Source organism: Haematobia irritans, chromosome 4, assembly GCF_050003625.1.
Source record: "Haematobia irritans isolate KBUSLIRL chromosome 4, ASM5000362v1, whole genome shotgun sequence".
NCBI lineage: Eukaryota > Metazoa > Arthropoda > Insecta > Diptera > Muscidae > Haematobia > Haematobia irritans.
In genome coordinates, this window is record NC_134400.1 from 93,797,577 (window position 1) to 93,819,680 (window position 22,104).

Consider the following 22,104-nt stretch of genomic DNA (forward strand, 5'->3'; position numbering starts at 1 on the left):
AATTCGGCCAAAAATCTGGCTTCTGGGGCCATATAAGTCCATATCGGGCGAAAGATATATATGGGAGCTATATCTAAATCTGAACCGATTTCAATCAAATTTTGCACACTTGACTATACGACTAAGTGTTATGTTAATACAATATTTCAAGCAAATCGGTATAAAACTCTGGCTGCTGGGTCCATATTAGTGCATATCGGGCGAAAGATATATATGGGAGCTATATCTAAATCTGAACCGATTTCAATAAAATTTGGCACACTTGACTATAGTACTAATTGTTCTTCTTTTGCAAAATTTTAAGCAAATTAGGGTAAGACTCTGGCTTCTGGGGCCATATAAGTCCATATCAGGCGAAATATATATATGGGAGCTATATCTAAATCTGAACCAAAATCAATAGGGATCTATTCTGAGCCAAGACACATACTTGTGCCAAATTTGAAGTCGATTGGACTAAAACTGCGACCTAGACTTTGATTACAAAAATGTGTTCACGGACAGACGGACATCGCTATATCGACTCAGGAACCCACCCTGAGCATTTTTGCCAAAGACACCATGTGACTATCTCGTCTCCTTCTGGGTGTTGCAAACATATGCACTAACTTATAATACCCTGTTCCACAGTGTGGAGCAGGGTATAATAAAATCTTGATAAAAGTTTCTATAGAAATAAAATTTTGACAAAATAACATTTTGACAACATTTTCTATAGAAGTAAAACTTTGACAAATTTTTTTATAGAAATAAAATTTTAACAAAATTCACTATAGAAATAAAATTTTGTCTAAATTTTCTATAGAAATAAAATTTTGATAAAAATTTCTATCGAAATAAAATTTTGACAAAATTTTCTATAGAAATAATATTTTGACAAAATTTTCTATAGAAATAAAATTTTGACAACACTCTCTATAGAATTAAAATTTTGACAACATTTTCAATAAAAATAAAATTTTGCGAAAATTTTCTATAGATATAAAGTTTGACAAAATTTTCTATAGGAATAACATTTTGAAAATATTTTCTATAGAAATAAAATTTTGATCAAATTTTCTATAAAATTTTGGTAGATTATTTTTGGCTCGAGTGGCAACCATGATTATGAACCGATGTGGAAAAATTTTTGTGTGATTGGGGATCGGCTATATATAACTATAGACCGATATTGACCAAATTTGACATGGTTATTAGCAGCCACATACTAACACCACGTTGCAAATTTCAACCGGATCGGAGGAATTTTGCTTCTCCAAGAGGCTCCGGAGGTCAAAGCAGGGGATCGGTTTATATGGGGACTATATATAATTATGGGCCGACATGGACCAATTTTTGAATGGTTGTTGGAGACCATATACTTACACCATGTACCAAATTTCAGCCAGATCGGATGAAATATGCTACTCTTATAGGCTTCGCAAGCCAAATCTGGGGGTCCGTTTATATGGGGGCTATACGTAAAAGTGGACCGATATGGCCCATTTGCAATACCATCTGACCTACATCAATAACAACTACTTGTGCCAAGTTTGAAGTCGATAGCTTGTTTCATTCGGAAGTTAGCGTGATTCCAACAGACGGACGGACGGACGTACATGCTTAGATCGACTCAGAATTTCACCACGACAAAAAATTTTTACAAAATTTTCTACAGAAATAAAATTTTAACTAAATTTTCTATAGAAATAAAATTTTGACAAAATTTTCTATCGAAATAAAAATTTTGACACAATTTTCTATAGAAATACCATTTTGACAAAAATTTCTACAGAAATAAAATTTTAACAAAATTTTTTATAGAAATAAACTTTTGACAAAATTTCCTATAGAAATAAAATCGTAGATTATTTTTGGCTCGAGTGGCAACCATGATTATGAACCGAATAAAATTTGAACACAATTCTCTATAGAAATAAAATTTTGACAAAATTTTCTATAGAAATAAAATTTTGACAATGATGAAAATTTTATTATGAACCGAATAAAATTTTAACAAAATTTTCTCTAGAAATAAAATTTTGACAAAATTTTCTATAGAAATAAAATTTTGACAAAATTTTCTATAGAAATAAAATTTTGGTAGATTATTTTTGGCTCTAGTGGCAACCATGATTATGAACCGATATGGACCAATTTTTGTGTGATTGGACCAATTTTGGTATGGTTGTTAGCGACCATATACTAACACCACGTGCCTAATTTGAACCGGATCGGATGAATTTTGCTCCTCCAAGAGGCTCCGGAGGTCAAATCTGGAGAATGTTTTATATGGGGGCTATATATAATTATGGACCGATATGGACCAATTCTGTCACGGTTGTTAAAGATCATATACTAACACCATGTTCCAAATTACAACCGGATTGGATGAAATTTGCTTCTCTTGGAGACTTCGCAAGCCAAATTGGGGATCGGTTTATATGGGGGCTATATATAATTATGAACCGATGTGGACCAATTTTTGCACGGTTGTTAGAGACCATATACCAATATCATGTACCAAATTTCAGGGGGATCGGATGAAATTTGCTTCTCTTTGAGGCTCCGCAACCCAAATCTGGGGATCGGTTTATATGCGCGCCATATATGATTATGGACCGATGTGGACCAATTTTTGCACGGTTGTTAGAGACCATATACCAATACCATGTACCAAATTTCAGCCGGATCGGATGAAATTTGCTTTTCTTTGAGGCTTCGCAAGCCAAATCTGGAGATCGGTTTATATGGGGGCTATATATAATTATGGACCGATGTGGACCAATTTTTGCATGATTGTTAGAGACAATATACCAACATCATATACCAAATTTCAGCCGGATCGGATGAAATTTGCTTCTCTTTGAGGCTCCGCAAGCCAAATCTGGGGATCGGTTTATATGCGGGCTATATATAATTATGAACCGATGTGGACCAATTTTTGCATGGTTGTTAGGGACCATATACCAACACCATATACTAAATTTCAGCCGGATCAAATGAAATATGCTTCTTTTAGAGGCTCCACAAGCCAAATCTGAGGGTCCCTTTATATGGGGGCTATACTTAAAAGTGGACCGATATGGCCCATTTTCAATACCATCCGACCTACATCGATAACAACTACTTGTGCCAAGTTTCAAGTCGATAGCTTGTTTCGTTCGGAAGTTAGCGTGATTTCAACAGACGGACGGACAGACGGACATGCTCAGATCGACTCAGAATGTCACCACGACCCAGAATATATATACTTTATGGGGTCTTAGAGCAATATTTCGATGTGTTACAAACGGAATGACAAAGTTAATATACCCCCATTCTATGGTGGAGGGTATAAAAATGTTATGTTCCAACATATTAGCATATATGTCCCAAACATATTATGCTAGTTTATGAGCATTATATGCTTGCACTTAAAAATAATGTGTTTAAAAAATCTTTTTCTTCCGTGTATATATCTCAATAAAAATGTATATCAATTTGATAAATTATTTTTTAACAAGTAAAAATTAGTTTTATGCAAATTGAAAATGTTACCAGTGGTACAATACACCCTCAAAACAAGTACATACAGACGTAAGATCGGCTAGAAGATTGGATTATGCCAACTATGAGTAAGATCGGTTAATAAATAAAGATATTTAGCCTAATTTATTAATAAAACAATTCAATTTAGTATTTTCTCAGTTTTTGCCCAAATTTTTGAACCATCTATGTAATATATAATCTTGATTGCATTCAAAGTATATCCGAATATTAATAAGTATTGTAGTATACTCTCTCATGGTCTCATGGACAGACGGACAGACACAAAGGTTGTATTTGATGGGGTCTAAAACAATATTTCTGCAAGGCACATTTTATGCAGATCACAGTTATACTCTGACCACTATGTAGTTTGGCGTTTAAATATAATTAACTTAAAAAAGTTGTCTCCCGCCAGGTCCCAGATGCGACGTGGATTGCTTTGTGGGGTGTTCTCCGTGTTAGTACTGGAAGCATTGGTTGATGGTAAGACATTATTTTCAAGCAGATGGTATTGCTGGTGATAATGGTACAAGAGCTTTTGGTAATGAGTTTTTTCCCCTCAACTACTTTCCAATGTAGTTTATTTGTACTAATCAAGTCAACATCCGAAATTAATTTTAAAAACTCTCGTTGCTAAGATTAAGTAGTGCAATTCTGCAATGAATAGACAATTCATCATCTGCTACAAACAATTTTGAGTTGCCATATTGTGTCCATAAATTTCCATACATAACATACCACTGTGCCCTAGTGTATATGCAGCAAATTGTCTGGTAATTTTATTTGTTCTTTTTATGTGTCTGTAACTTTACCGTGGTATGTGCTTATCATAATTTTACATGTCATGCCCTCTGTTGTCTCGTAGCAGACGTGCTCTTTTCTCCCACTCGGGCAAATCTAACCCCCTCCCCTGGGGAAATACATATTCATATGTACACACGTAGGAATGTTCCCCGTGATGATGTCATAATTTTCACAATTGTCCAGTCCACCAACTACATGCAAAGGTTCATTTTCCTGCACTGTTATTGTGTCGGTAGCTTCTAGCATATGCGGGTGGGCATCCAGATATGTGGGAGTAGTAAAAAGTGGGTGGATAGGTACAACAATTGGCTTTTTAATTTCAAAGACCAGTCATGAATTTAAAGGGCATTCTGACCACCAAGGATGGACTGAACTGTGTTGAATAAATGTTCCTGGTCTCGTGCTGTGGTGCATTTTTTATCTTTTCTCCAATGACTGTCTACAAATCGCCACGATATCGAATAAATTGGTCAGCAAGAGTTCCATGTTTTCATTAGAAGCGAATGATTTACATCCCATAAAATGTCCAATCTCACTGTCCCTTAGTTTGAGGTTATGGGAAATACATCGGTTTAATTTATTTTTGCTGAAAGATGTCGTTGTGTTGTGACTGTAACATAGAAAGGATGTGACTGTCACCAAACGACAAAATTCACATCCTTTCTATTCATAGCAACGCAATTAAAGAATGAAATTTATTGCAGGCGACTGGAAGTGCTCATTAAATAATTTGGCATTCAATGAGTAGAAATACTTGCTGACAAATGGAGAAGAAACTGCTATAATTAATTAACCGATTTATACAAGCAAATACGAGAGTGGTTCAATCAAGATTTAGACTGCAACAAACGAATATCTTTTATCAAACTTTTTCAACCCGCCTGAATACATTTTTTGCTATTTTTACACCACCCGCTATTGGATGGTATACTAACATTTCCAATATGTATCTCAAATATGTATATGTATAATAGCGAAATGATCACTAAAAAGCGTGAAATGTAAAGGGTGATTTGTTAAGAGCTTGATAACTTTTTTTTAAAAAAAAACGCATAAAATTTGCAAAATCTCATCGGTTCTTTATTTGAAACGTTAGATTGGTCCATGACATTTACTTTTTGAAGATAATTTCATTTAAATGTTGACCGCGGCTGCGTCTTAGGTGGTCCATTCGGAAAGTCCAATTTTGGGCAACTTTTTCGAGCATTTCGGCCGGAATAGCCCGAATTTCTTCGGAAATGTTGTCTTCCAAAGCTGGAATAGTTGCTGGCTTATTTCTGTAGACTTTAGACTTGACGTAGCCCCACAAAAAATAGTCTAAAGGCGTCAAATCGCATGATCTTGGTGGCCAACTTACCGGTCCATTTCTTGAGATGAATTGTTCTCCGAAGTTTTCCCTCAAAATGGCCATAGAATCGCGAGCTGTGTGGCATGTAGCGCCATCTTGTTGAAACCACATGTCAACCAAGTTCAGTTCTTCCATTTTTGGCCATTCACCGTAACGTTGCGTCCAACAGCATCTTTGAAAAAATACGGTCCAATGATTCCACCAGCGTACAAACCACACCAAACAGTGCATTTTTCGGGATGCATGGGCAGTTCTTGAACGGCTTCTGGTTGCTCTTCACTCCAAATGCGGCAATTTTGCTTATTTACGTAGCCATTCAACCAGAAATGAGCCTCATCGCTGAACAAAATTTGTCGGACGTAAAGCGCGAAACACATTTCAATCCGAACACTGATTTTGGTAATAAAATTCAATGATTTGCAAGCGTTGCTCGTTAGTAAGTCTATTCATGATGAAATGTCAAAGCATACTGAGCATCTTTCTCTTTGACACCATGTCTGAAATCCCACGTGATCTGTCAAATACTAATGCATGAAAATCCTAACCTCAAAAGAATCACCCTTTATTTAATTAGAATTAAATAATGATATATTGTAATTCACCCATGTATTAAAAAATAATAATAAATTATTTATCGAATAAATAAATAAAGTCTATAGTAGGACACAGCCAACTATATTATAACACACTCCCAAACGCTAATTTTTTTCTGGAGATTTACTTGGAAATATTTAGCAATAAAATCTGGCGAGATGAGTTAAACCTAAACCGATTTGGTTCATATTTCGCAGGGTTGAAATCCCTTACAGTAGATAATAATTCACCAAACTGAAATAATAAACGAGAATATCGCCGTTTTTTATACCCCCCACCATAGGATGGGGGTATATTAACTTTGTCATTCCGTTTGTAACACATCGAAATATGGCTCTAAGACCCCATAAAGTATATATATATATATATATATATATATATATATATATATATATATATATATATATATATATATATATATATATATATATATATATATATATATATATATATATATATATATATATATATATATATATATATATATATATATATATATATATATATATATATATATATATATATATATATATATATTCTGGGTCGTGGTGAAATTGAAACTTGGCACAAGTAGTTGTTGTTGATGTAGGTCGGATGGTATTGCAAAAGGGCCATATCGGACCACTTATACGCATAGCCCCCATATAAACCGATGCTCATATTTGGCTTGCGGAGCCCCTTGGAGGAGAAAACATTCATCCGATCCGGTTGAAATTTGGTACATGGTGTTAGTATATGGTCTCTAACAACCATGCAAAAATTGGTCCACATCGGTCCATAATTATATATAGCCCCCATATAACCGATCCCCCGATTTGGCTTACGGAGCCTCTAAGAGAAGCAAATTTCATCCGATCCGGCTGAAATTTGGTACATGGTGTTGGTATATGGTATCTAACAACCATGCAAAAATTGGTCCACATCGGTCCATAATTATATATAGCCCCCATATTTGACCCCAGGAGCGTCATAGATGAGCAAAATTCATCCGATTTGGTTGAAATTTGGTACGTGGTGTTAGTATATGGTCTCTAACAACCATGTAGGAATTGGTCCATATCAGTCCATAATTATATGTAGCCCCCATATAAACCGATCCCCAGATTTGACCTCCGGAGCCCATTGGAAGAGCAAAATTCACCCGATCCTGTTGAAATTTTGTACGTGGTGTTAGTATATGATTTCTAACAACCATGCAAAAATTGGTCCATACCGGTCTTAATTATATGTAACCCCCAATCAAATCTGGGGATCGGTTTATCCCCAGATTTGACCTCCGGAGCCTCTTGGAGGAGCAAAATTCATCCGATACGGTTGAAATTTGGTACGTGGGGGAGATTTGGTACATTGCGTTAGTATATGGCCGCTAACAACCATGCCAAAATTGGTCCATATCGGTCTATAGTAAAAATAATCTACCAAAATTTTATTACTATAGAAAATTTTGTCCAAATTTTATTACTGTAAACAAATTTTGTCAAGATTTTATTTCTATAGAAAATTTTGTCAAAATTTCATTGCTATAGAAAAATTTGTCAAAATTTTATTGCTATAGAAAATTTTGTCAAAATTTTATTTCTATAGACAATTTTGTCAAACTGTATTATATACGTATTTAATCGGCCTTTTTTTTGTTTAATTATACCCCGTATTGACTAACTTACAATTTAGAAGACGGTGTTAAGAAGTTTAAGATACCTTGCCATCGGCAAGTGTTACCGCAACCCAAGTAATTCGATTGTGGATGACAGTCTTTCGTAGACGTTTCTACGCAATCCATGGTGGAGGGTACATAAGATTCGGCCTGGCCGAACTTACGGCCTTATATACTTCTTTAAGAATCGGTTGATACACACACTGTTAGAAAAATATGTTTTTCATATGTTCCGATATAAAAAAATGTGTTTCGGACACAATTTTTAAACACAATATATTGAATTGCAAAAATGTAATGTTTCTAAACTAGCAAATAGCAATAGATATCAAGCTTGGCAAAATAAAGAATTTTATTTAAACTAAAAAAGATAGAATAAGAAACAAAATAAATCAACTAGCATTAAATGTTTGGGACACATATGTTAATATGTTAGAATATATTATATTTAGGACAGGAATGTTTCATAAAAATAATCGTGTCTGTTCTGGTACACACATGTATACATTTTCGTGTGGTGTCACACTTCAAAGGTGTTCTGGCCAATACTATACACCGTCATAGACCTGAAAAATGTACACGAACATTTCTTTTGTGTAGGATTAGTGTACAGCCATCGTATGCAAAGTTAGAAGTTTTTATAACAAATAAATAACAGATTCTGAAACTTTAATATGTTTTTTTATAAATATTTGCAAATTTTATTGGGAAAGTCACTTATATATGGCAGAAACCACGATTTTAAAAATCCATCTAAAATTTGAACCGAAATTTCCTCTGATTGGTGTATACATTTTGGGGTTGTTTTAATCAGCTGATTTTCAGTGTGTTCGAAAGTATAATGTTTGCCACAATTTTCAAAAGTTAACACAAAAAAGTTTTAAGCAAAATTATCTCTGATTTTTGTGAATACTATCCGGTTTCCTAAAAAAATCAAAGGTCTTTTTGAAAATATAAGGTAATTAAATTATAACTTTTACAAAATCAGTGGGCTAAGAAAAGTGAATTTTACCAAATTTATTGCATGAAAAATATGGCATCTTCAATTCTGCAAAGTGTTCTTGGTGCACAAATCACTGAGCAAATTAAACAAAAAACTAACGCCGCCAATATCTTTCTGCACATGGAGGCCGCCACGATAGAAAATTTGTTTGCAATATTATTATAAATATTTAAGCAATACAAATGAGAAAAACCTTAACAGAATAGTTAATTATGCCCACTATAATTAAATTTCCTTTAATGTATGCATGTTAAAAACTGTTTAACCAAAACCAAAATAAAAACTTCTCTGCCGTCAAAAACGAGAACGACACGGCGATCGTTTGTTCATGAGTAGCATTGGGGAGGGATAGAAAAAAACAAATCAAAACAAAGGTAATGTAAGAATTTAATTTTGAGTATTTATTTAATTTATGAATGAAAAATGTTATTCTTTTAGGTTTAAACGCAAGACTACGTCCCATGATGAGATCTTCATAGATTTTATGGAAGATAATAAAGATCTGGCAATGGGTTTCACCAAAAGGGACAAAGTCGTACAAGACAAACTTTGGAGTGATTTGGCCGACAAACTAAATTCATGTGGACCACATAGAAGAGGTGTTTCCGAATGGAGAAAAGTAAGTTTACGGCATTTGAATTTTGATATAAGCTTACCTTATTTATATTACAGACATGGACGGATTGGAAACGCGACATAAAAACTAAAATTTGTCATAGCAAGTCCGAATGCCGAAAGACCGGTGGAGGTCAATTTAACAAATATGTTTTATCCAGTTTGGAAGAGCGAGTCGCTGTTTTATGTGGTTTATACGTATCAGTGGACGGCATAAAAAATGCAAAAACATTCGGAGCAAACAAAGAAAACGAGAAGCCCTGTAGCTCCAAGGCAAGTCAAAACACCGTCGGTCGAAGTGACTCTTTATCCACCACAGAGTCATTTTCACCTACAAGAGCAACAGAGTCGCCGTTAGTCAGTTGTGATGGTGCCTTACCCCAAATAGCCAATACACCGAAGCGCAGAAAAATGAACGATGTGGATTTTATAATGACGGAAGAGTCACGAAATTTTAAAACAATTTCGGACGAAATTAAAAGCCTTCGGGAGTCCATAGAGGAAGACGGAAAATGCCTCCGAAGTATAGACATCACATTAAAATTAATGGACAAAAAAATGGACGCATTGATTGCCTTAAAAAAAGAGGAGGTAGCTGAATTGAAAAGGCATCATATACGAATGGAGCAGGAGTCCGTCACAAGAAACAAATTAAAGTTAAAAAGTGTAGAACTAGAGCAATATAAGGCTTCATTGCTAGTCAGAAGCGAATAATTTTTTTCTTTTATTATTTTTTTTATTCATGTTAGTGTTAATTTTTTATGAATTGAATTCACTTTTATGTTCCTTTGTTTGATATGATCTCCCTACCATAACTGTTATAAAATATTTAAAACTAGCCAGCAATTTTTTGTTCGTCTATATAATTCAGCGTAATACATTTTGGACTACTTCAGACTCCAGATGAAGGAATCGTGGCATGATCCAGGCCTGCTGGCATCAATTACCCGGATCCTCATCTTGTAGTCACAAACCTGGAAGGGTTCCAATTATTTACCAAATGTAAAAAATGTTTTACTCAGTTTACTTACTACCAATGCATTAACGCTGAAGTAACCCTTCCGATTGTAGAAAAGCGCCTCATCTGACCGTGATTTGATATGGCGAATATGCGTACCACCAACGCAGCCAATGATACCAGGTATTCGAAATTTTTGGTAAAATACAATTTCGACGCACTTATTTCTTCAGGTGTCATCTCGGCATTGATCCACGATGGACATACGTGTTCTTCAATAGCATTTATAATTTTCCACAAATTTTTGCAAAATGTTGTTCTTCCCATAGGTTAGGTTAAAGTGGCAGCCCGATTAAGATTCAGGCTCACTCAGACTATTCAGTCTATTTTTATACCACATTAACTAAAAGTACCTATTACATATGGGCACTTCTAGTTTTAACCGTTGAACCTTCTCGATTATTTTCTTCTGTTGAACCAACCAGATTGTTCCAAAAACATTAGCAGACTGCTTAAGTTTACGTTTTCCAGGTCCGCCAGTAATATGAAGCTATATGCCCCTAAAATTTGCTTACGCCTTACACAAAATTCAGGACACTCACACAAGAGGTGTTTAATTGATTCATTTTCCTCCGCATCATGACAGCTCATACAATAGTCATTATACTTCGCGCCAATAGTTTTTGCAAAATCGCCTATCAGGCAGCGACCCGTTATAGCAGATATCAGGATTGATATCTGACGTCTCGAGAACATTAGCATATCTAGTGTGCGGTTTAAGTTGAAATGGGGCCATATTTGCTTGGTGTCGCTACAACCCTTGCAATTCTCACATCGAACATTTGCCATCATAACAGCCTTCTCACGCAGTACGGGCTTGCAGGTAGCTAGGGGCATACCAACAAATTCTAGTTCCCCTGGAATATGTAAGGTAGTCCCTAGGCTTGCCAACTCATCCGCTTCGCAGTTCCCCGTTATGTTCCTATGGCCAGGCACCCATATTAGGTGAATATTGTACTGCTCAGCCATTTCATTGAGAGATTTGCGGCAGTCGATGGCCGTTTTCGAGTTGAGGAACACAGAGTCCAAGGATTTTATTGCAGGTTGACTGTCTGAGTATATATTAATGCCCACATTTTTTGGAACATTACTTCTCAGCCAATTCGCCACCTTTCTTATTGCTAATATTTCAGCCTGAAAAACACTACAGTGATTAGGTAATCTTTTCGCTATTCGAAGTTCCAGATCATTAGAATATACTCCGAATCCCACTTGTCCATTCAATTTGGAGCCATCAGTGTAGAAATCTATATATTTTTTATTCCCCGGGGTCTGTGTGCACCACGCCTCGCTGTTGGGGATTAGAGTCTCAAACTTTTTGTCGAAAAGTGGACTCGCCAAAGTGTAATCCACTACGTTAGGGACATCTGGCATTATTTTGAGGACCGAACTGTGACCATAACCTTTTTCCGACCACAGCGATAGCTCGCGCGACCGCACAGCCGTTGTTCCAGCTGACTGTTTGGCCAAAATGTCTAAAGGCAATAGATGCAGCATGACATTGAGGGAATTGGTTCCTGTCTTGCTGAATGCGCCTGAGATACACACAGCACGCCATACGCTGAACTTTGTCTAAATTTGTCGGCTGGTGAAGTGCCGGCCACCAGACTACAACACCATATAGCATTATAGGTCTAACCACTGCCGTGTATAGCCAATGCACAATTTTTGGTTTTAGTCCCCACTTTTTTCCTATTGCCTTTGTGCACGAGTACAAAGCTACAGTTGCCTTCCTCGCCCTTTCTTCAATATTAAGCTTAAAGTTCAGCTTCATGTCCAAAATAACGCCAAGGTATTTTGCACAATCACCAAAGGGAATTTCAATACCCCCTAAGGAAATGGCCTAACCGTGGGAGTTTTGCGATCTTTGCAGGATTTACCCCAAGACCATTGTCTTTCGCCCATTTCTCAGTCATCCGCAGGGCCCTCTGAATAATATCTCTAATTGTGGATGGGAATTTTCCCCTGACTGCCAGAGCCACATCATCTGCGTATGCCACCACTTTTATCCTTTCTTTTTCTAGAGTAACCAGAAGGCTATTTATAGCAACATTCCAAAGAAGAGGTGATAGAACTCCTCCTTGGGGAGTGCCTCTGTTCACATACCTTTGTATGTTTGCTTGTCCTAGTGTGGCTGAAATACGTCTCTTCATTAGCAGTTCGTCTAACAGCCTGGATCAACATTCAGAGTTATCAGTCCATTTGATATCGAGCTCGGATGGACATTATTGAACGCCCCTTCGATGTCTAGAAACGCCACGATTGTGTATTCTTTGACAGATAGTGAGCTTTCAATAAAGCTGACTAGTTCATGTAGTGCGGTCTCAGTAGACCTGCCCTTCGAGTATGTATGCTGTCGTTTCGAGAACAAACTTGAATCGATGCTAGTTCTAAGATAAATATCTATCATCCTCTCCAGAGTCTTAAGTAGGAATGAGGATAAGCTGATTGGTCGGAAATCCTTCGCCCTCGAGTGAGAGGCTTTTCCCGCTTTAGGTATGAAAACGACGTTTGTTTCCCTCCACTTTCCTGTGATATATGATAAGTTGATACATCCTTTATATATCGCCGACATCCAGGGGATAATTTTGTCAGTTACTGCTTGTAACTCCGCCGGAGTAATTCCATCATGTCCGGGGGATTTGAATGGTCCAAAGCTATTTAGCGCCCATCTTATTCTAGTTTCCGATACAATTTCCTCGACAGGAAACGACCGCTGAGCAACTGTGGCACCGCCAGTACATGGTTCAACCGTCTGATTTCCAGGAAAATGTGTGTCCAATAGTACCTCCAGCGTCTCCTCACTGGACGTTGTCCAATTGCCCTCCGATGTTTTAATGAAACCTGGAGCGGAGTTGGTGGATGCTAGAACCTTCCGTAGTCTGGAAGCCTCGGACGTATTCTCAATACTGCTGCAGTAATCATTCCAAGAGTTATGCTGAGCCTTTCTCAGTTCTCGCTTGTATCCTCTCAGATTCTTCTTGTAAGCGTCCCAGTCCTCAGGGGCTCTGGTGGACTTTGCCTTGTTAAAGAGCTTCCTGCAGGATTTCCTCATATTACTTAATTCCGTAGACCACCATGGTGGTCGATTCTTCCCCCTTGGCTTTCCTCTAGGGCATGCAGCTTTCAGTGAGATGTTGAAGGCCTTAGTAATCCGCTCCACTGCGTATTCGATATCTTGCACATTTCTCATATTTGTCTCTGTTATTTCCGGTATCATCATATTGAACGATTCCCTATACCTATTCCAGTCAGCTTTCCTAACATTTGGCGGAAATATGATCTTGGTGATATGAACATCAAATTTGAAACTGATGTAGCGATGATCTGAGAAGCTGTGTTCACTTAAAACCTGCCACTCAGATATCATTTCATTCAGTTCTTGCGAGGCCAAGTTGATGTCCAAAACCTCTTGCCTGTTTTTAGTGACAAAGGTTGGGGCATCTCCCTTGTTGCAAACTACCAGATTAGTACGCAAAATAAACTTTATTAGCGACTCTCCCCTTGCATTAGTATCACTACTTCACCGTATACTATGATGTGCATTCGCATCGCATCCCATAATGAGTTTCGTCTTTGTTTTCAGTGACTCCTCCACTAAGGTCTTAACGGCACATGGCATCTCCCTGTCATGTCCCATGTAGACCGAAGATCCCCAATATTTGCATTTGGCTATTTCTAAACTGTCAACGACAGTGTCTGTATTGCACATTGAAGGAAGCAGAAACAAGTTGAGCTCGTTTTTAGCAATTATACAGGCTCGATTTACATCTTCAATAGTTTGAACCCCGGAGTACTTAATTCACATATTTTGTTTCTATAAACATATGGTTCTTGAATAAGAACTATGTCTATGTCCACTTTCATCAGGATAACTTTTAAGGCAGCACATGCAGCCTTACAATGATGAAGATTTATCTGGAGGATCCGTAGGACCATCGAGATTTTCAACAACCGTCACATCAGCCGCTTCAATCGAGTCATCAAGAATGTCCTCTTCAGAGATCTCGGCGACTCTCGCAATAACCATAGGTTCAACTTTGGTGAGTTCTGAGACAATAGAAACCTCCTCTCGCATATGGTGTCTATCCATGTCTTCAACTTTGGTATCTCCCTCGACTTCGCAAGAGGATCCGCTTACTTCTGATTCAGACAGAGGCTTGTCCATTTCTGAATCCTTTAGCTGATCGTTTTTATATACCTTCATTTGGATATAATGAAAGCCATAACATACACGGCCCTGGGACTTTGCTAGATGTGGCAAAGACTGAGTGTTCAATATAAACACTGCATGCCGTCTTGGTCCATCCACTTCATCCAGACGGCCACCCTTCCAATCAGCTGTTTGAAGATCTGGATTGCATCGTTTCAGTCTATTTAAAATAGATAGGTATCACAATGGACTGAATAGTCTAAGTGAGCCTGATACATCGGGCTGCCACATAACCTAACCTAACCTAAAATAGATTCAGGGTCAGAAGGGTTTACAGGTATCCACGCATGTGCTCTAGGTCTAGCCGATATGTCTTTCTTCTTGACTAACTCTAGAGCAGCTCCTTCCCAAACTTCACCAATTAGTATCAGAGCAGCTTTAAAACATTCTATAGACCTCTGGTCCCCAAATGCGACTAGCTTAAATCGTCCTTGATACCAACCAGCCTCTTGGTGTCGAGGATCTGGACCGGGAAACTTTTCCAGCACCTGTGAGTAGACGACAGACAGAGCATTCTCAATTTCCCCCCATTTTTGCTTTGGAACCATACCGTCCAATGCTCCTTTATTAATGATAGCCATCGCAAGGCTATCTTTAGCAACTGAGGCAAACGATCTTTGATCCCTTTTGGAGGATGGCAGCTCATCCGGTGATCGTTCCCTATTTCCAGCCTCAAGAATTCCTTGAGCCCATTTTAAGGAATCGTTTTGTTTACCCGACAGCGTGCTTGGGTCGACTGATCCTAACTTTTTAGGATAAACAAAGCATTTCTGCGTTCCTTGAATCTCTTTCGTGAGGGATTACCTCCTTTTGATGTCGTTACCTTAGAAAAAGTACGACTTGTCAAAGTGTCGCCACCTGTCGACCCGTCTACAGGTCGACTTATTGGGTCTAACTCTTGGTCATTGCCCAAATTTATAACTCCAGTCTATACCCGTCCACTGGGCCCTGAAGTTAGCAACCCAGTGGATGACTTTGAATTTCGCTGCATGGTGGCTTAATATCCCACCACACTTGAAATTCTTAGTAGGTACCTATTACGATGAGTTTATCCGCTATTAAAAAAACACGTCCGTTCCGTTCGACGGTTCTTCCCATACGTAGATAAATATCGTTTGCCAACACACCTTGGAAAGATCCTACTAGTGCTGCTGCTAATTGAATTATGGGTGGAAGAGAACATCTTGGCAGATAAAGGGATATGGTGTTAAGGATCATAGAAAACCCTTCCTTATTTACTCGCAAAAAAGCCACAAAACTAAATCAAACAGATTTGGTAGAATATACAGATATGGTATGTTATATTGTACAAATATTTCATTGAAAATATATCACCATGACTCTGGCAAATCCAGCGGATTTGAAGCATCACGCAATTGTCGCCTTCTTATTTGTTCTTGATAAATTGTTCTTGTCCTTACATTATTCACGGCTAAAAAAATTCCGGCAGGCATTTTATGGCTTTGAGTTACGCACTTACTTTTAATTTTTTATGTTTATACCGGCAAAATATGTTTTGTTTATAATTTCTGTCTGCAAATAATATGGCTTGCAGAAAAAAATCAGCTGTCACATTTTTCGATTAAAAGTCCGAAAAAAGTGTTCACACGTGTGACTCAGAACAACTAACTTTGTGTGTGGTGCACAATGCGGTGTGACCCAGAACAGGCATGAATATGTGTGAATGTAAACATATATACATTTACAAATTTCGAGTAACCATATATATGTTGTGATATTTCAATCAGGGAGCGACAGAGACAGAGAGAGTATAGAGAAAGAACCCGGGAGGGTTGACGAAAGATCAACATAACACAGCGAGAGAATCAAAAGAGAGCAATTTTTTGAAACTTCTTGTGTGTTGTTTCGGAAAACTGTTTTATGTGTTAATTTGTTTAGGCTATGCCCTTGCCATGTTAATAAGGTTTCGCCAAAAATTGGATATGCTTACGTCTAAATATTATTTAACTTGAATATTACTTTGCGTATTCGGAGTAAAGAGAATAGACATTCGGAACCAAGACAATATACACTTTAAAACACAGCATGTGTTTTTGATTAAAGAGCAGCAATTTAAGTATGTGTGGACATGCGTTTTGTTTATCATTTTGGCATTATGGGCACAATGTTTTTTCTTGGTTCGTCAAAACAAATCGGAAGGTACGACGAGGAAGTCAAAATATTTAGGAAGAAAGGAAATAAAAACAAGTAAGTTCGGCCAGGCCGAATCTTATGTACCCTCCACCATGGATTGCGTAGAAACTTCTACGAAAGACTGTCATCCACAATCGAATTACTTGGGTTGTGGTATCCTAAAACTTCTTAACATCGTTTTCTAAATTGTGATTTAGTCCATACGTGGTATATATTAGACAAAAAAGTTAGGTATAGGTAAGTCTACAAATAATTACGAATCGATATGGACTTTTGCACGGTACGTAGAGAGGCACAATTGAAAAATGGGGGTCGCTTATGTGGGGGCTATATACAATTATGGACTTGATATGGACCAATTTTTGTGTGATTGGGGATCGACTTATCTGAGGGCTATATATAACTATAGACCGATATGGACCTAGTTAGGCATGGTTGTTAACGGTCATATACTAGCACAATGTACCAAATTTCAACTGACTCGGATTAAATTTGCTCCTCCCAGAGGCTCCAAAACCAAACCTCGGGATCGGTTTATACGGGGGCTATATATAATTATGGACTGATATGGACCACTTTTGGCATGGTTGTTAAATATCATATATTAACACCACCTACAAAATTCCAATCAGATCGGATGAATTTTGCTTCTGCAAAAGGCACCGGAGGTCAAATCTGGGGATCGGTTTATATGGGGGCTATATATAATTATAGACTGATATGAACCAATTCCTGCATGGTTGTTGGATACCATATACTAACATCACGTACAAAATTTCAACCGAATCGGATGAATTTTGCTCTTCCAAGAGGCTCCGGAGGTCAAATCTGGGGATCGGTTTATATGGGGCCTATATATAATTATGGACCGATTTCGACCAATTTGGTTGTTAGAGACCATATAATAACACCATGTACCGAATTTCAGCCTTTTTGGGGTCTTAGAGCAATATTTCGATGTGTTACAAACGGAATGACAAAGTTAATATACCCCCATCCTATGGTGGAGGGTATAAAAACAAATCGAGCCAAAAATAATCTACCAAAATTTTATTGCCCTAGAACATTTTATCAAATTTTATAAAATTTCATTGCCATAGGAAATTTTGTCAAACATTTATTTCTATACAAAATTTTATTTCTATAGAAAATTTTGTCAGAAATTTATTTCTGTAGAAAATTTTGTAAAAATGTTATTTCTATAGAAAATTTATGAAACATTTCATAATTGGTGAGGAATTCTTTGCAAAATCTTCCAAAACATCAAGAAGTCTACCAATCTACAAAACAGTAAAAAGTCTGCCATTTTTGGTAGACTCGTGTTCATAATTGTAGATGGCCCCTATATAAATAAAGCGACCCCGATATTTCAATTCTGGCTCTATAATTACCGCACAAAAGTTCATATGGGTTCGTAATTATTTCTTTCCTACACCGAAAGAATTCTCTTCGCTAATTTTACGAAGAATTCTTCATTAACTATTCTTCCTGAATTCTTCATTAAAATAACGAAATTTTCATTCATTTTCATAAATTTTACGAAGAACATTTTACGAATGTACGAAACTTCTACGAAACATTCTACATTAACTTTTCTTCGTAAAAAGTTCGTACTTTTAACGAAACTTTCTTCATATTTCATGAATTTTGTGAAGAAGTTTTTACGAATATTTTACGAAACATTCTGCGTTAAAATTTCTTCATAAATAGTACGAAACATTTTCTTTGAAATAACGAAGAAGTTTCATTGAAGTTGTAAAATTTCCGTTCGCGGCATTAAATTGTCTTTTATAATGTGCTTGAGTGTATTCCTTTATTCTATTTTTTATGCAAGTCTATGCTACTTCTCATTTGGGTGATAGCGCGCTATGAATAAAAGTGAAGCAATAAAACTAAAAATTATTCAAAAACTTAAGATGTAAAGTAGTGATGTCATTTTTCACACTTGCAACTACAACCAAATGCACTTTCGACTATAAATTTTTTTTTTCTAAAAGTTCGAACATTTTTCAGGAAAAAGTACGAACATTTTTCATAAAAACTACGAAAATTTTTCATAAAAAGTACGAAACATTTTCATAAAAAGAACGAAATTGTTTCATAAAAAGTACGAAGATTTTTCATAAAAAGTACGATTTTTTTTCTTACAAACTACGAAAATTTTGGAAGAACTTTTCTTCGTAAAAAGTACGAAATATTTCGTACTTTTAATGAAAAGTTTCTTTGGTTGTAAAACAATGACAAATTTCGTACTTTTAACGAAATTTTTCGTTCTTTTTACGAAGAAAATTCTTTCGGTGTATATATACCGGTCAAGAATTGAATATATACGTATTTAATCGACCTTTCTTTTGTCTACTATAAATCCCGCATGGACTAATGCGCTTTACAGATTATCAGTTATTCCGGACGGAATGTCGGTGTTTGTAACGAATCTTACAGTGTGTCGGATCGATACGACTTGTCGGCGATGACTAAATAATCGGTAAATGTGTTATCGATCCCATAAACATGCAGCAATATCGATTATGCCTTCGGACTTAACTTATATTGTGCACAATATATGGGATATGTTCGACACGAGCACTGTCGTCCGGAATAACTGATAGTCTGTAAAGCGCATAACTTACAATTTAGAAGATGATGTTAAGAAGTTTTAAAATGCCTAGCCATCGGCCGCAACCCACGTAATTTAATTGTGGATGACCGTCTTTAGTAGAAGTTTCTACGCATTCCATGGTGGAGGGTACATAAGATTCGGCCTGGCCGAACTTACACTGGTAGAAAAAGTTTCGTTATATTAATGAAATGTGTCACTAAAATTGAGCCAATGAAATAAATTCGTTAATATAACGAAATTTTTCGTTACCATAATGAATATTCTGTTAGTCAACGAAAATTTTCGTATTATTAACGAATATTTTCATTTTCTTAATGAAAATGTTTCGTTATAACAATGAAAAATTTTCGTTGGCTCAATTTTAATGAAATTTTCTTTGTGTGTAGGGTCGTATATACTTATTTTATGTTATATGGTGAACCATTTTCAAGTTACTCCAATATATGTGGCGGAAGTGCCTTAAATTTGAACATAACGGTATATCTGGAAAAGTCGAGCTGATAGAAAAGAACCAAGTTCAACGTCCCAAATAACCTTAAAAACGATATTCAGTTCTTAATCAACAGAACCTGAAAAAACTAACTTATTAACACTTACCCATTAGAAAATGTTATTTTTGTACGGAAATCGCGATATATATCAATTCAGTAAATCGTGAACAAAATCAAAAGTTGTCCGCCGATTGTAATGAAATAAAGATCATTTTATTCGAAATATATTTAACTAGCTCTTTCTGGATCAAAACTGTGATTTTTGTCCCATTTTGATTTGTTAGGAATTTATAAAAACCAATTTTTTTTTTGTTAAAAATTTCAATTTTTTTGTTCGAAACTTGAACGATATCTCTAAAACTACTTGGAAAATTTGAAAATAATGCAAAGACAGCTTAAAGAGAAAATTGTTAGGGAGTTTCTAATATTTTTTATACCCTAAACCACATAGTTGTCAGGGTATAATAAGTTTGATCTGCCAATAAATGTGCCTACCAGAAATATTGATTTTAGACCCCATAAAATATATACCGATCGACTCAGAATTAACTCCGGTGTCGATCTAGCGCTTGGTGTCCGGCCGTCCGTCCGTCCATCTGTCCATGTATTTGTTGTTCACAGGATTCCGGTCGTAATTATTAACCGGTTTTGATGAAATTTGGTACAGGGAGTTTGTTGGGCACAAGGACGAACGCTATTGAATTTGGAAGATATCGGATCAAATTTAGATATAGCTCCCATATATATGTATCGCCCGATTTCGACAAATGGGGTCATGTTGCGCGTTTTTGCAAACGCATCGTCACCAAAATTTGCCAAAGGTAATCCTTTTCATCGCCCTTCAAGTCTGCAAAATTTTATCCAAATCGGTTCAGATTTAGATATAGCTCTCATATATATGTATCGCCCGATTTTCCCACATTTGGCCACAAAACCTTTATTTATCAACCGATCTTACTCAAAGTTGGCTACATGTAATCTTCTATAGCACTTACTATATGTACAAAAAATCATCGAAATCGGTTCTGATTTAGCTATAGCTCTCATATATATGTACCGCCCGATTTTTCTAAATGTGGCCATAAAACCCTTATATATCAACCGATCTTATTCAAATTTCGCTAAATGTAGTCTTCTGTAGCACTGACTCTATGTGCAAAATATTATCCAAATCGACTCTGATTTAGATATAGGTCCCATATATATGTATAGCTCGATTTTTCCAAATTTGGCCATAGAACCCTTATTTATTATTCGATCTTACTCAAAGTTGGCAAGATCCAGTCCTGTATAGTACTAACGATACGTGCAAAATTTCATCGAAATCGGTTCAGATGTAGAAATAGCTCCCATATAAGTATCGCCCGATTTTGAAAAATTTGCCCTAATAACCTTATGTTTGACCATAGAGGCCTCATTTCTTAACTGATTTTACTCACATTTTGCACAAGGTAACCTTTTGTGGTATTAATCAAACCCGTAAAATATTATGCACATTGGTTCAGATTTACATACAGCTTCAATATATATGCATCGCTCGATTTTCCCAAATTTGGCTATAATACTCTTATTTATTAACCAATGTTACTCAAATTTCAAATTTTGATGTACTAGACGATCGCATTTATACGTACTTGTAGCTCTTACATAAGAATATTGATCGAGTTTTACAAATTTGGATTTATTTCCCACACTAATTGAACGATTTTCTCTTTTTTAATAATGGGCTCAATATTAGTGGCATAATAACTACGTAGGTGCAATATCAACTACAGCCAATGTTGCTAGAAGTAGGGGAAATTTCCTATATGTAGGGTTTTTCTAATATTTAGCGTCTTGTAGGGCCACAATGGAGGGACATTTTAACTCAACAAAATTTGTAATAATTTTTACATTTCGGTGGCCCTAGAGGAGGAAATTAGAAGCCGGCAAGGCTTGATCTTTAACAATGTGTGGTAACAACAGTTAGCACTCGCACAAAAGAAAATGTAACAAAATTTGAAGATTACTACAAGTTACCACAAACCTACCAAACAATGATTTCTAGAGAAATTTTTGTCAAAACTTTATTCGTGTAGAA

At 36.4% G+C, this 22,104-nt stretch overlaps 1 protein-coding gene across 1 annotated transcript; it reads left to right on the plus strand.

Moving 5' to 3' along the window:
- The first annotated feature begins 4,033 nt into the window (after positions 1-4,033).
- Positions 4,034-10,374, plus strand: LOC142235674 (uncharacterized). The gene is made up of 4 exons (XM_075306935.1): positions 4,034-4,051; positions 9,250-9,287; positions 9,352-9,532; positions 9,586-10,374. The coding sequence occupies exons 1-4, from the start codon at positions 4,034-4,036 to the stop codon at positions 10,240-10,242; spliced, it is 894 nt and encodes a 297-aa protein (XP_075163050.1). The 3' UTR covers positions 10,243-10,374.
- Positions 10,375-22,104: the final 11,730 nt, after the last annotated feature.

What these genes read in the sequence shown, in the direction of transcription:
- LOC142235674 (XM_075306935.1), top strand. An exon ending in AAAAACAAATCAAAACAAAG is followed by an intron (nt 9,288 to 9,351) that starts GTAATGTAAGAA and finishes TTATTCTTTTAG; the next exon opens with GTTTAAACGCAAGACTACGT. An exon ending in GTGTTTCCGAATGGAGAAAA is followed by an intron (nt 9,533 to 9,585) that starts GTAAGTTTACGG and finishes TTTATATTACAG; the next exon opens with ACATGGACGGATTGGAAACG.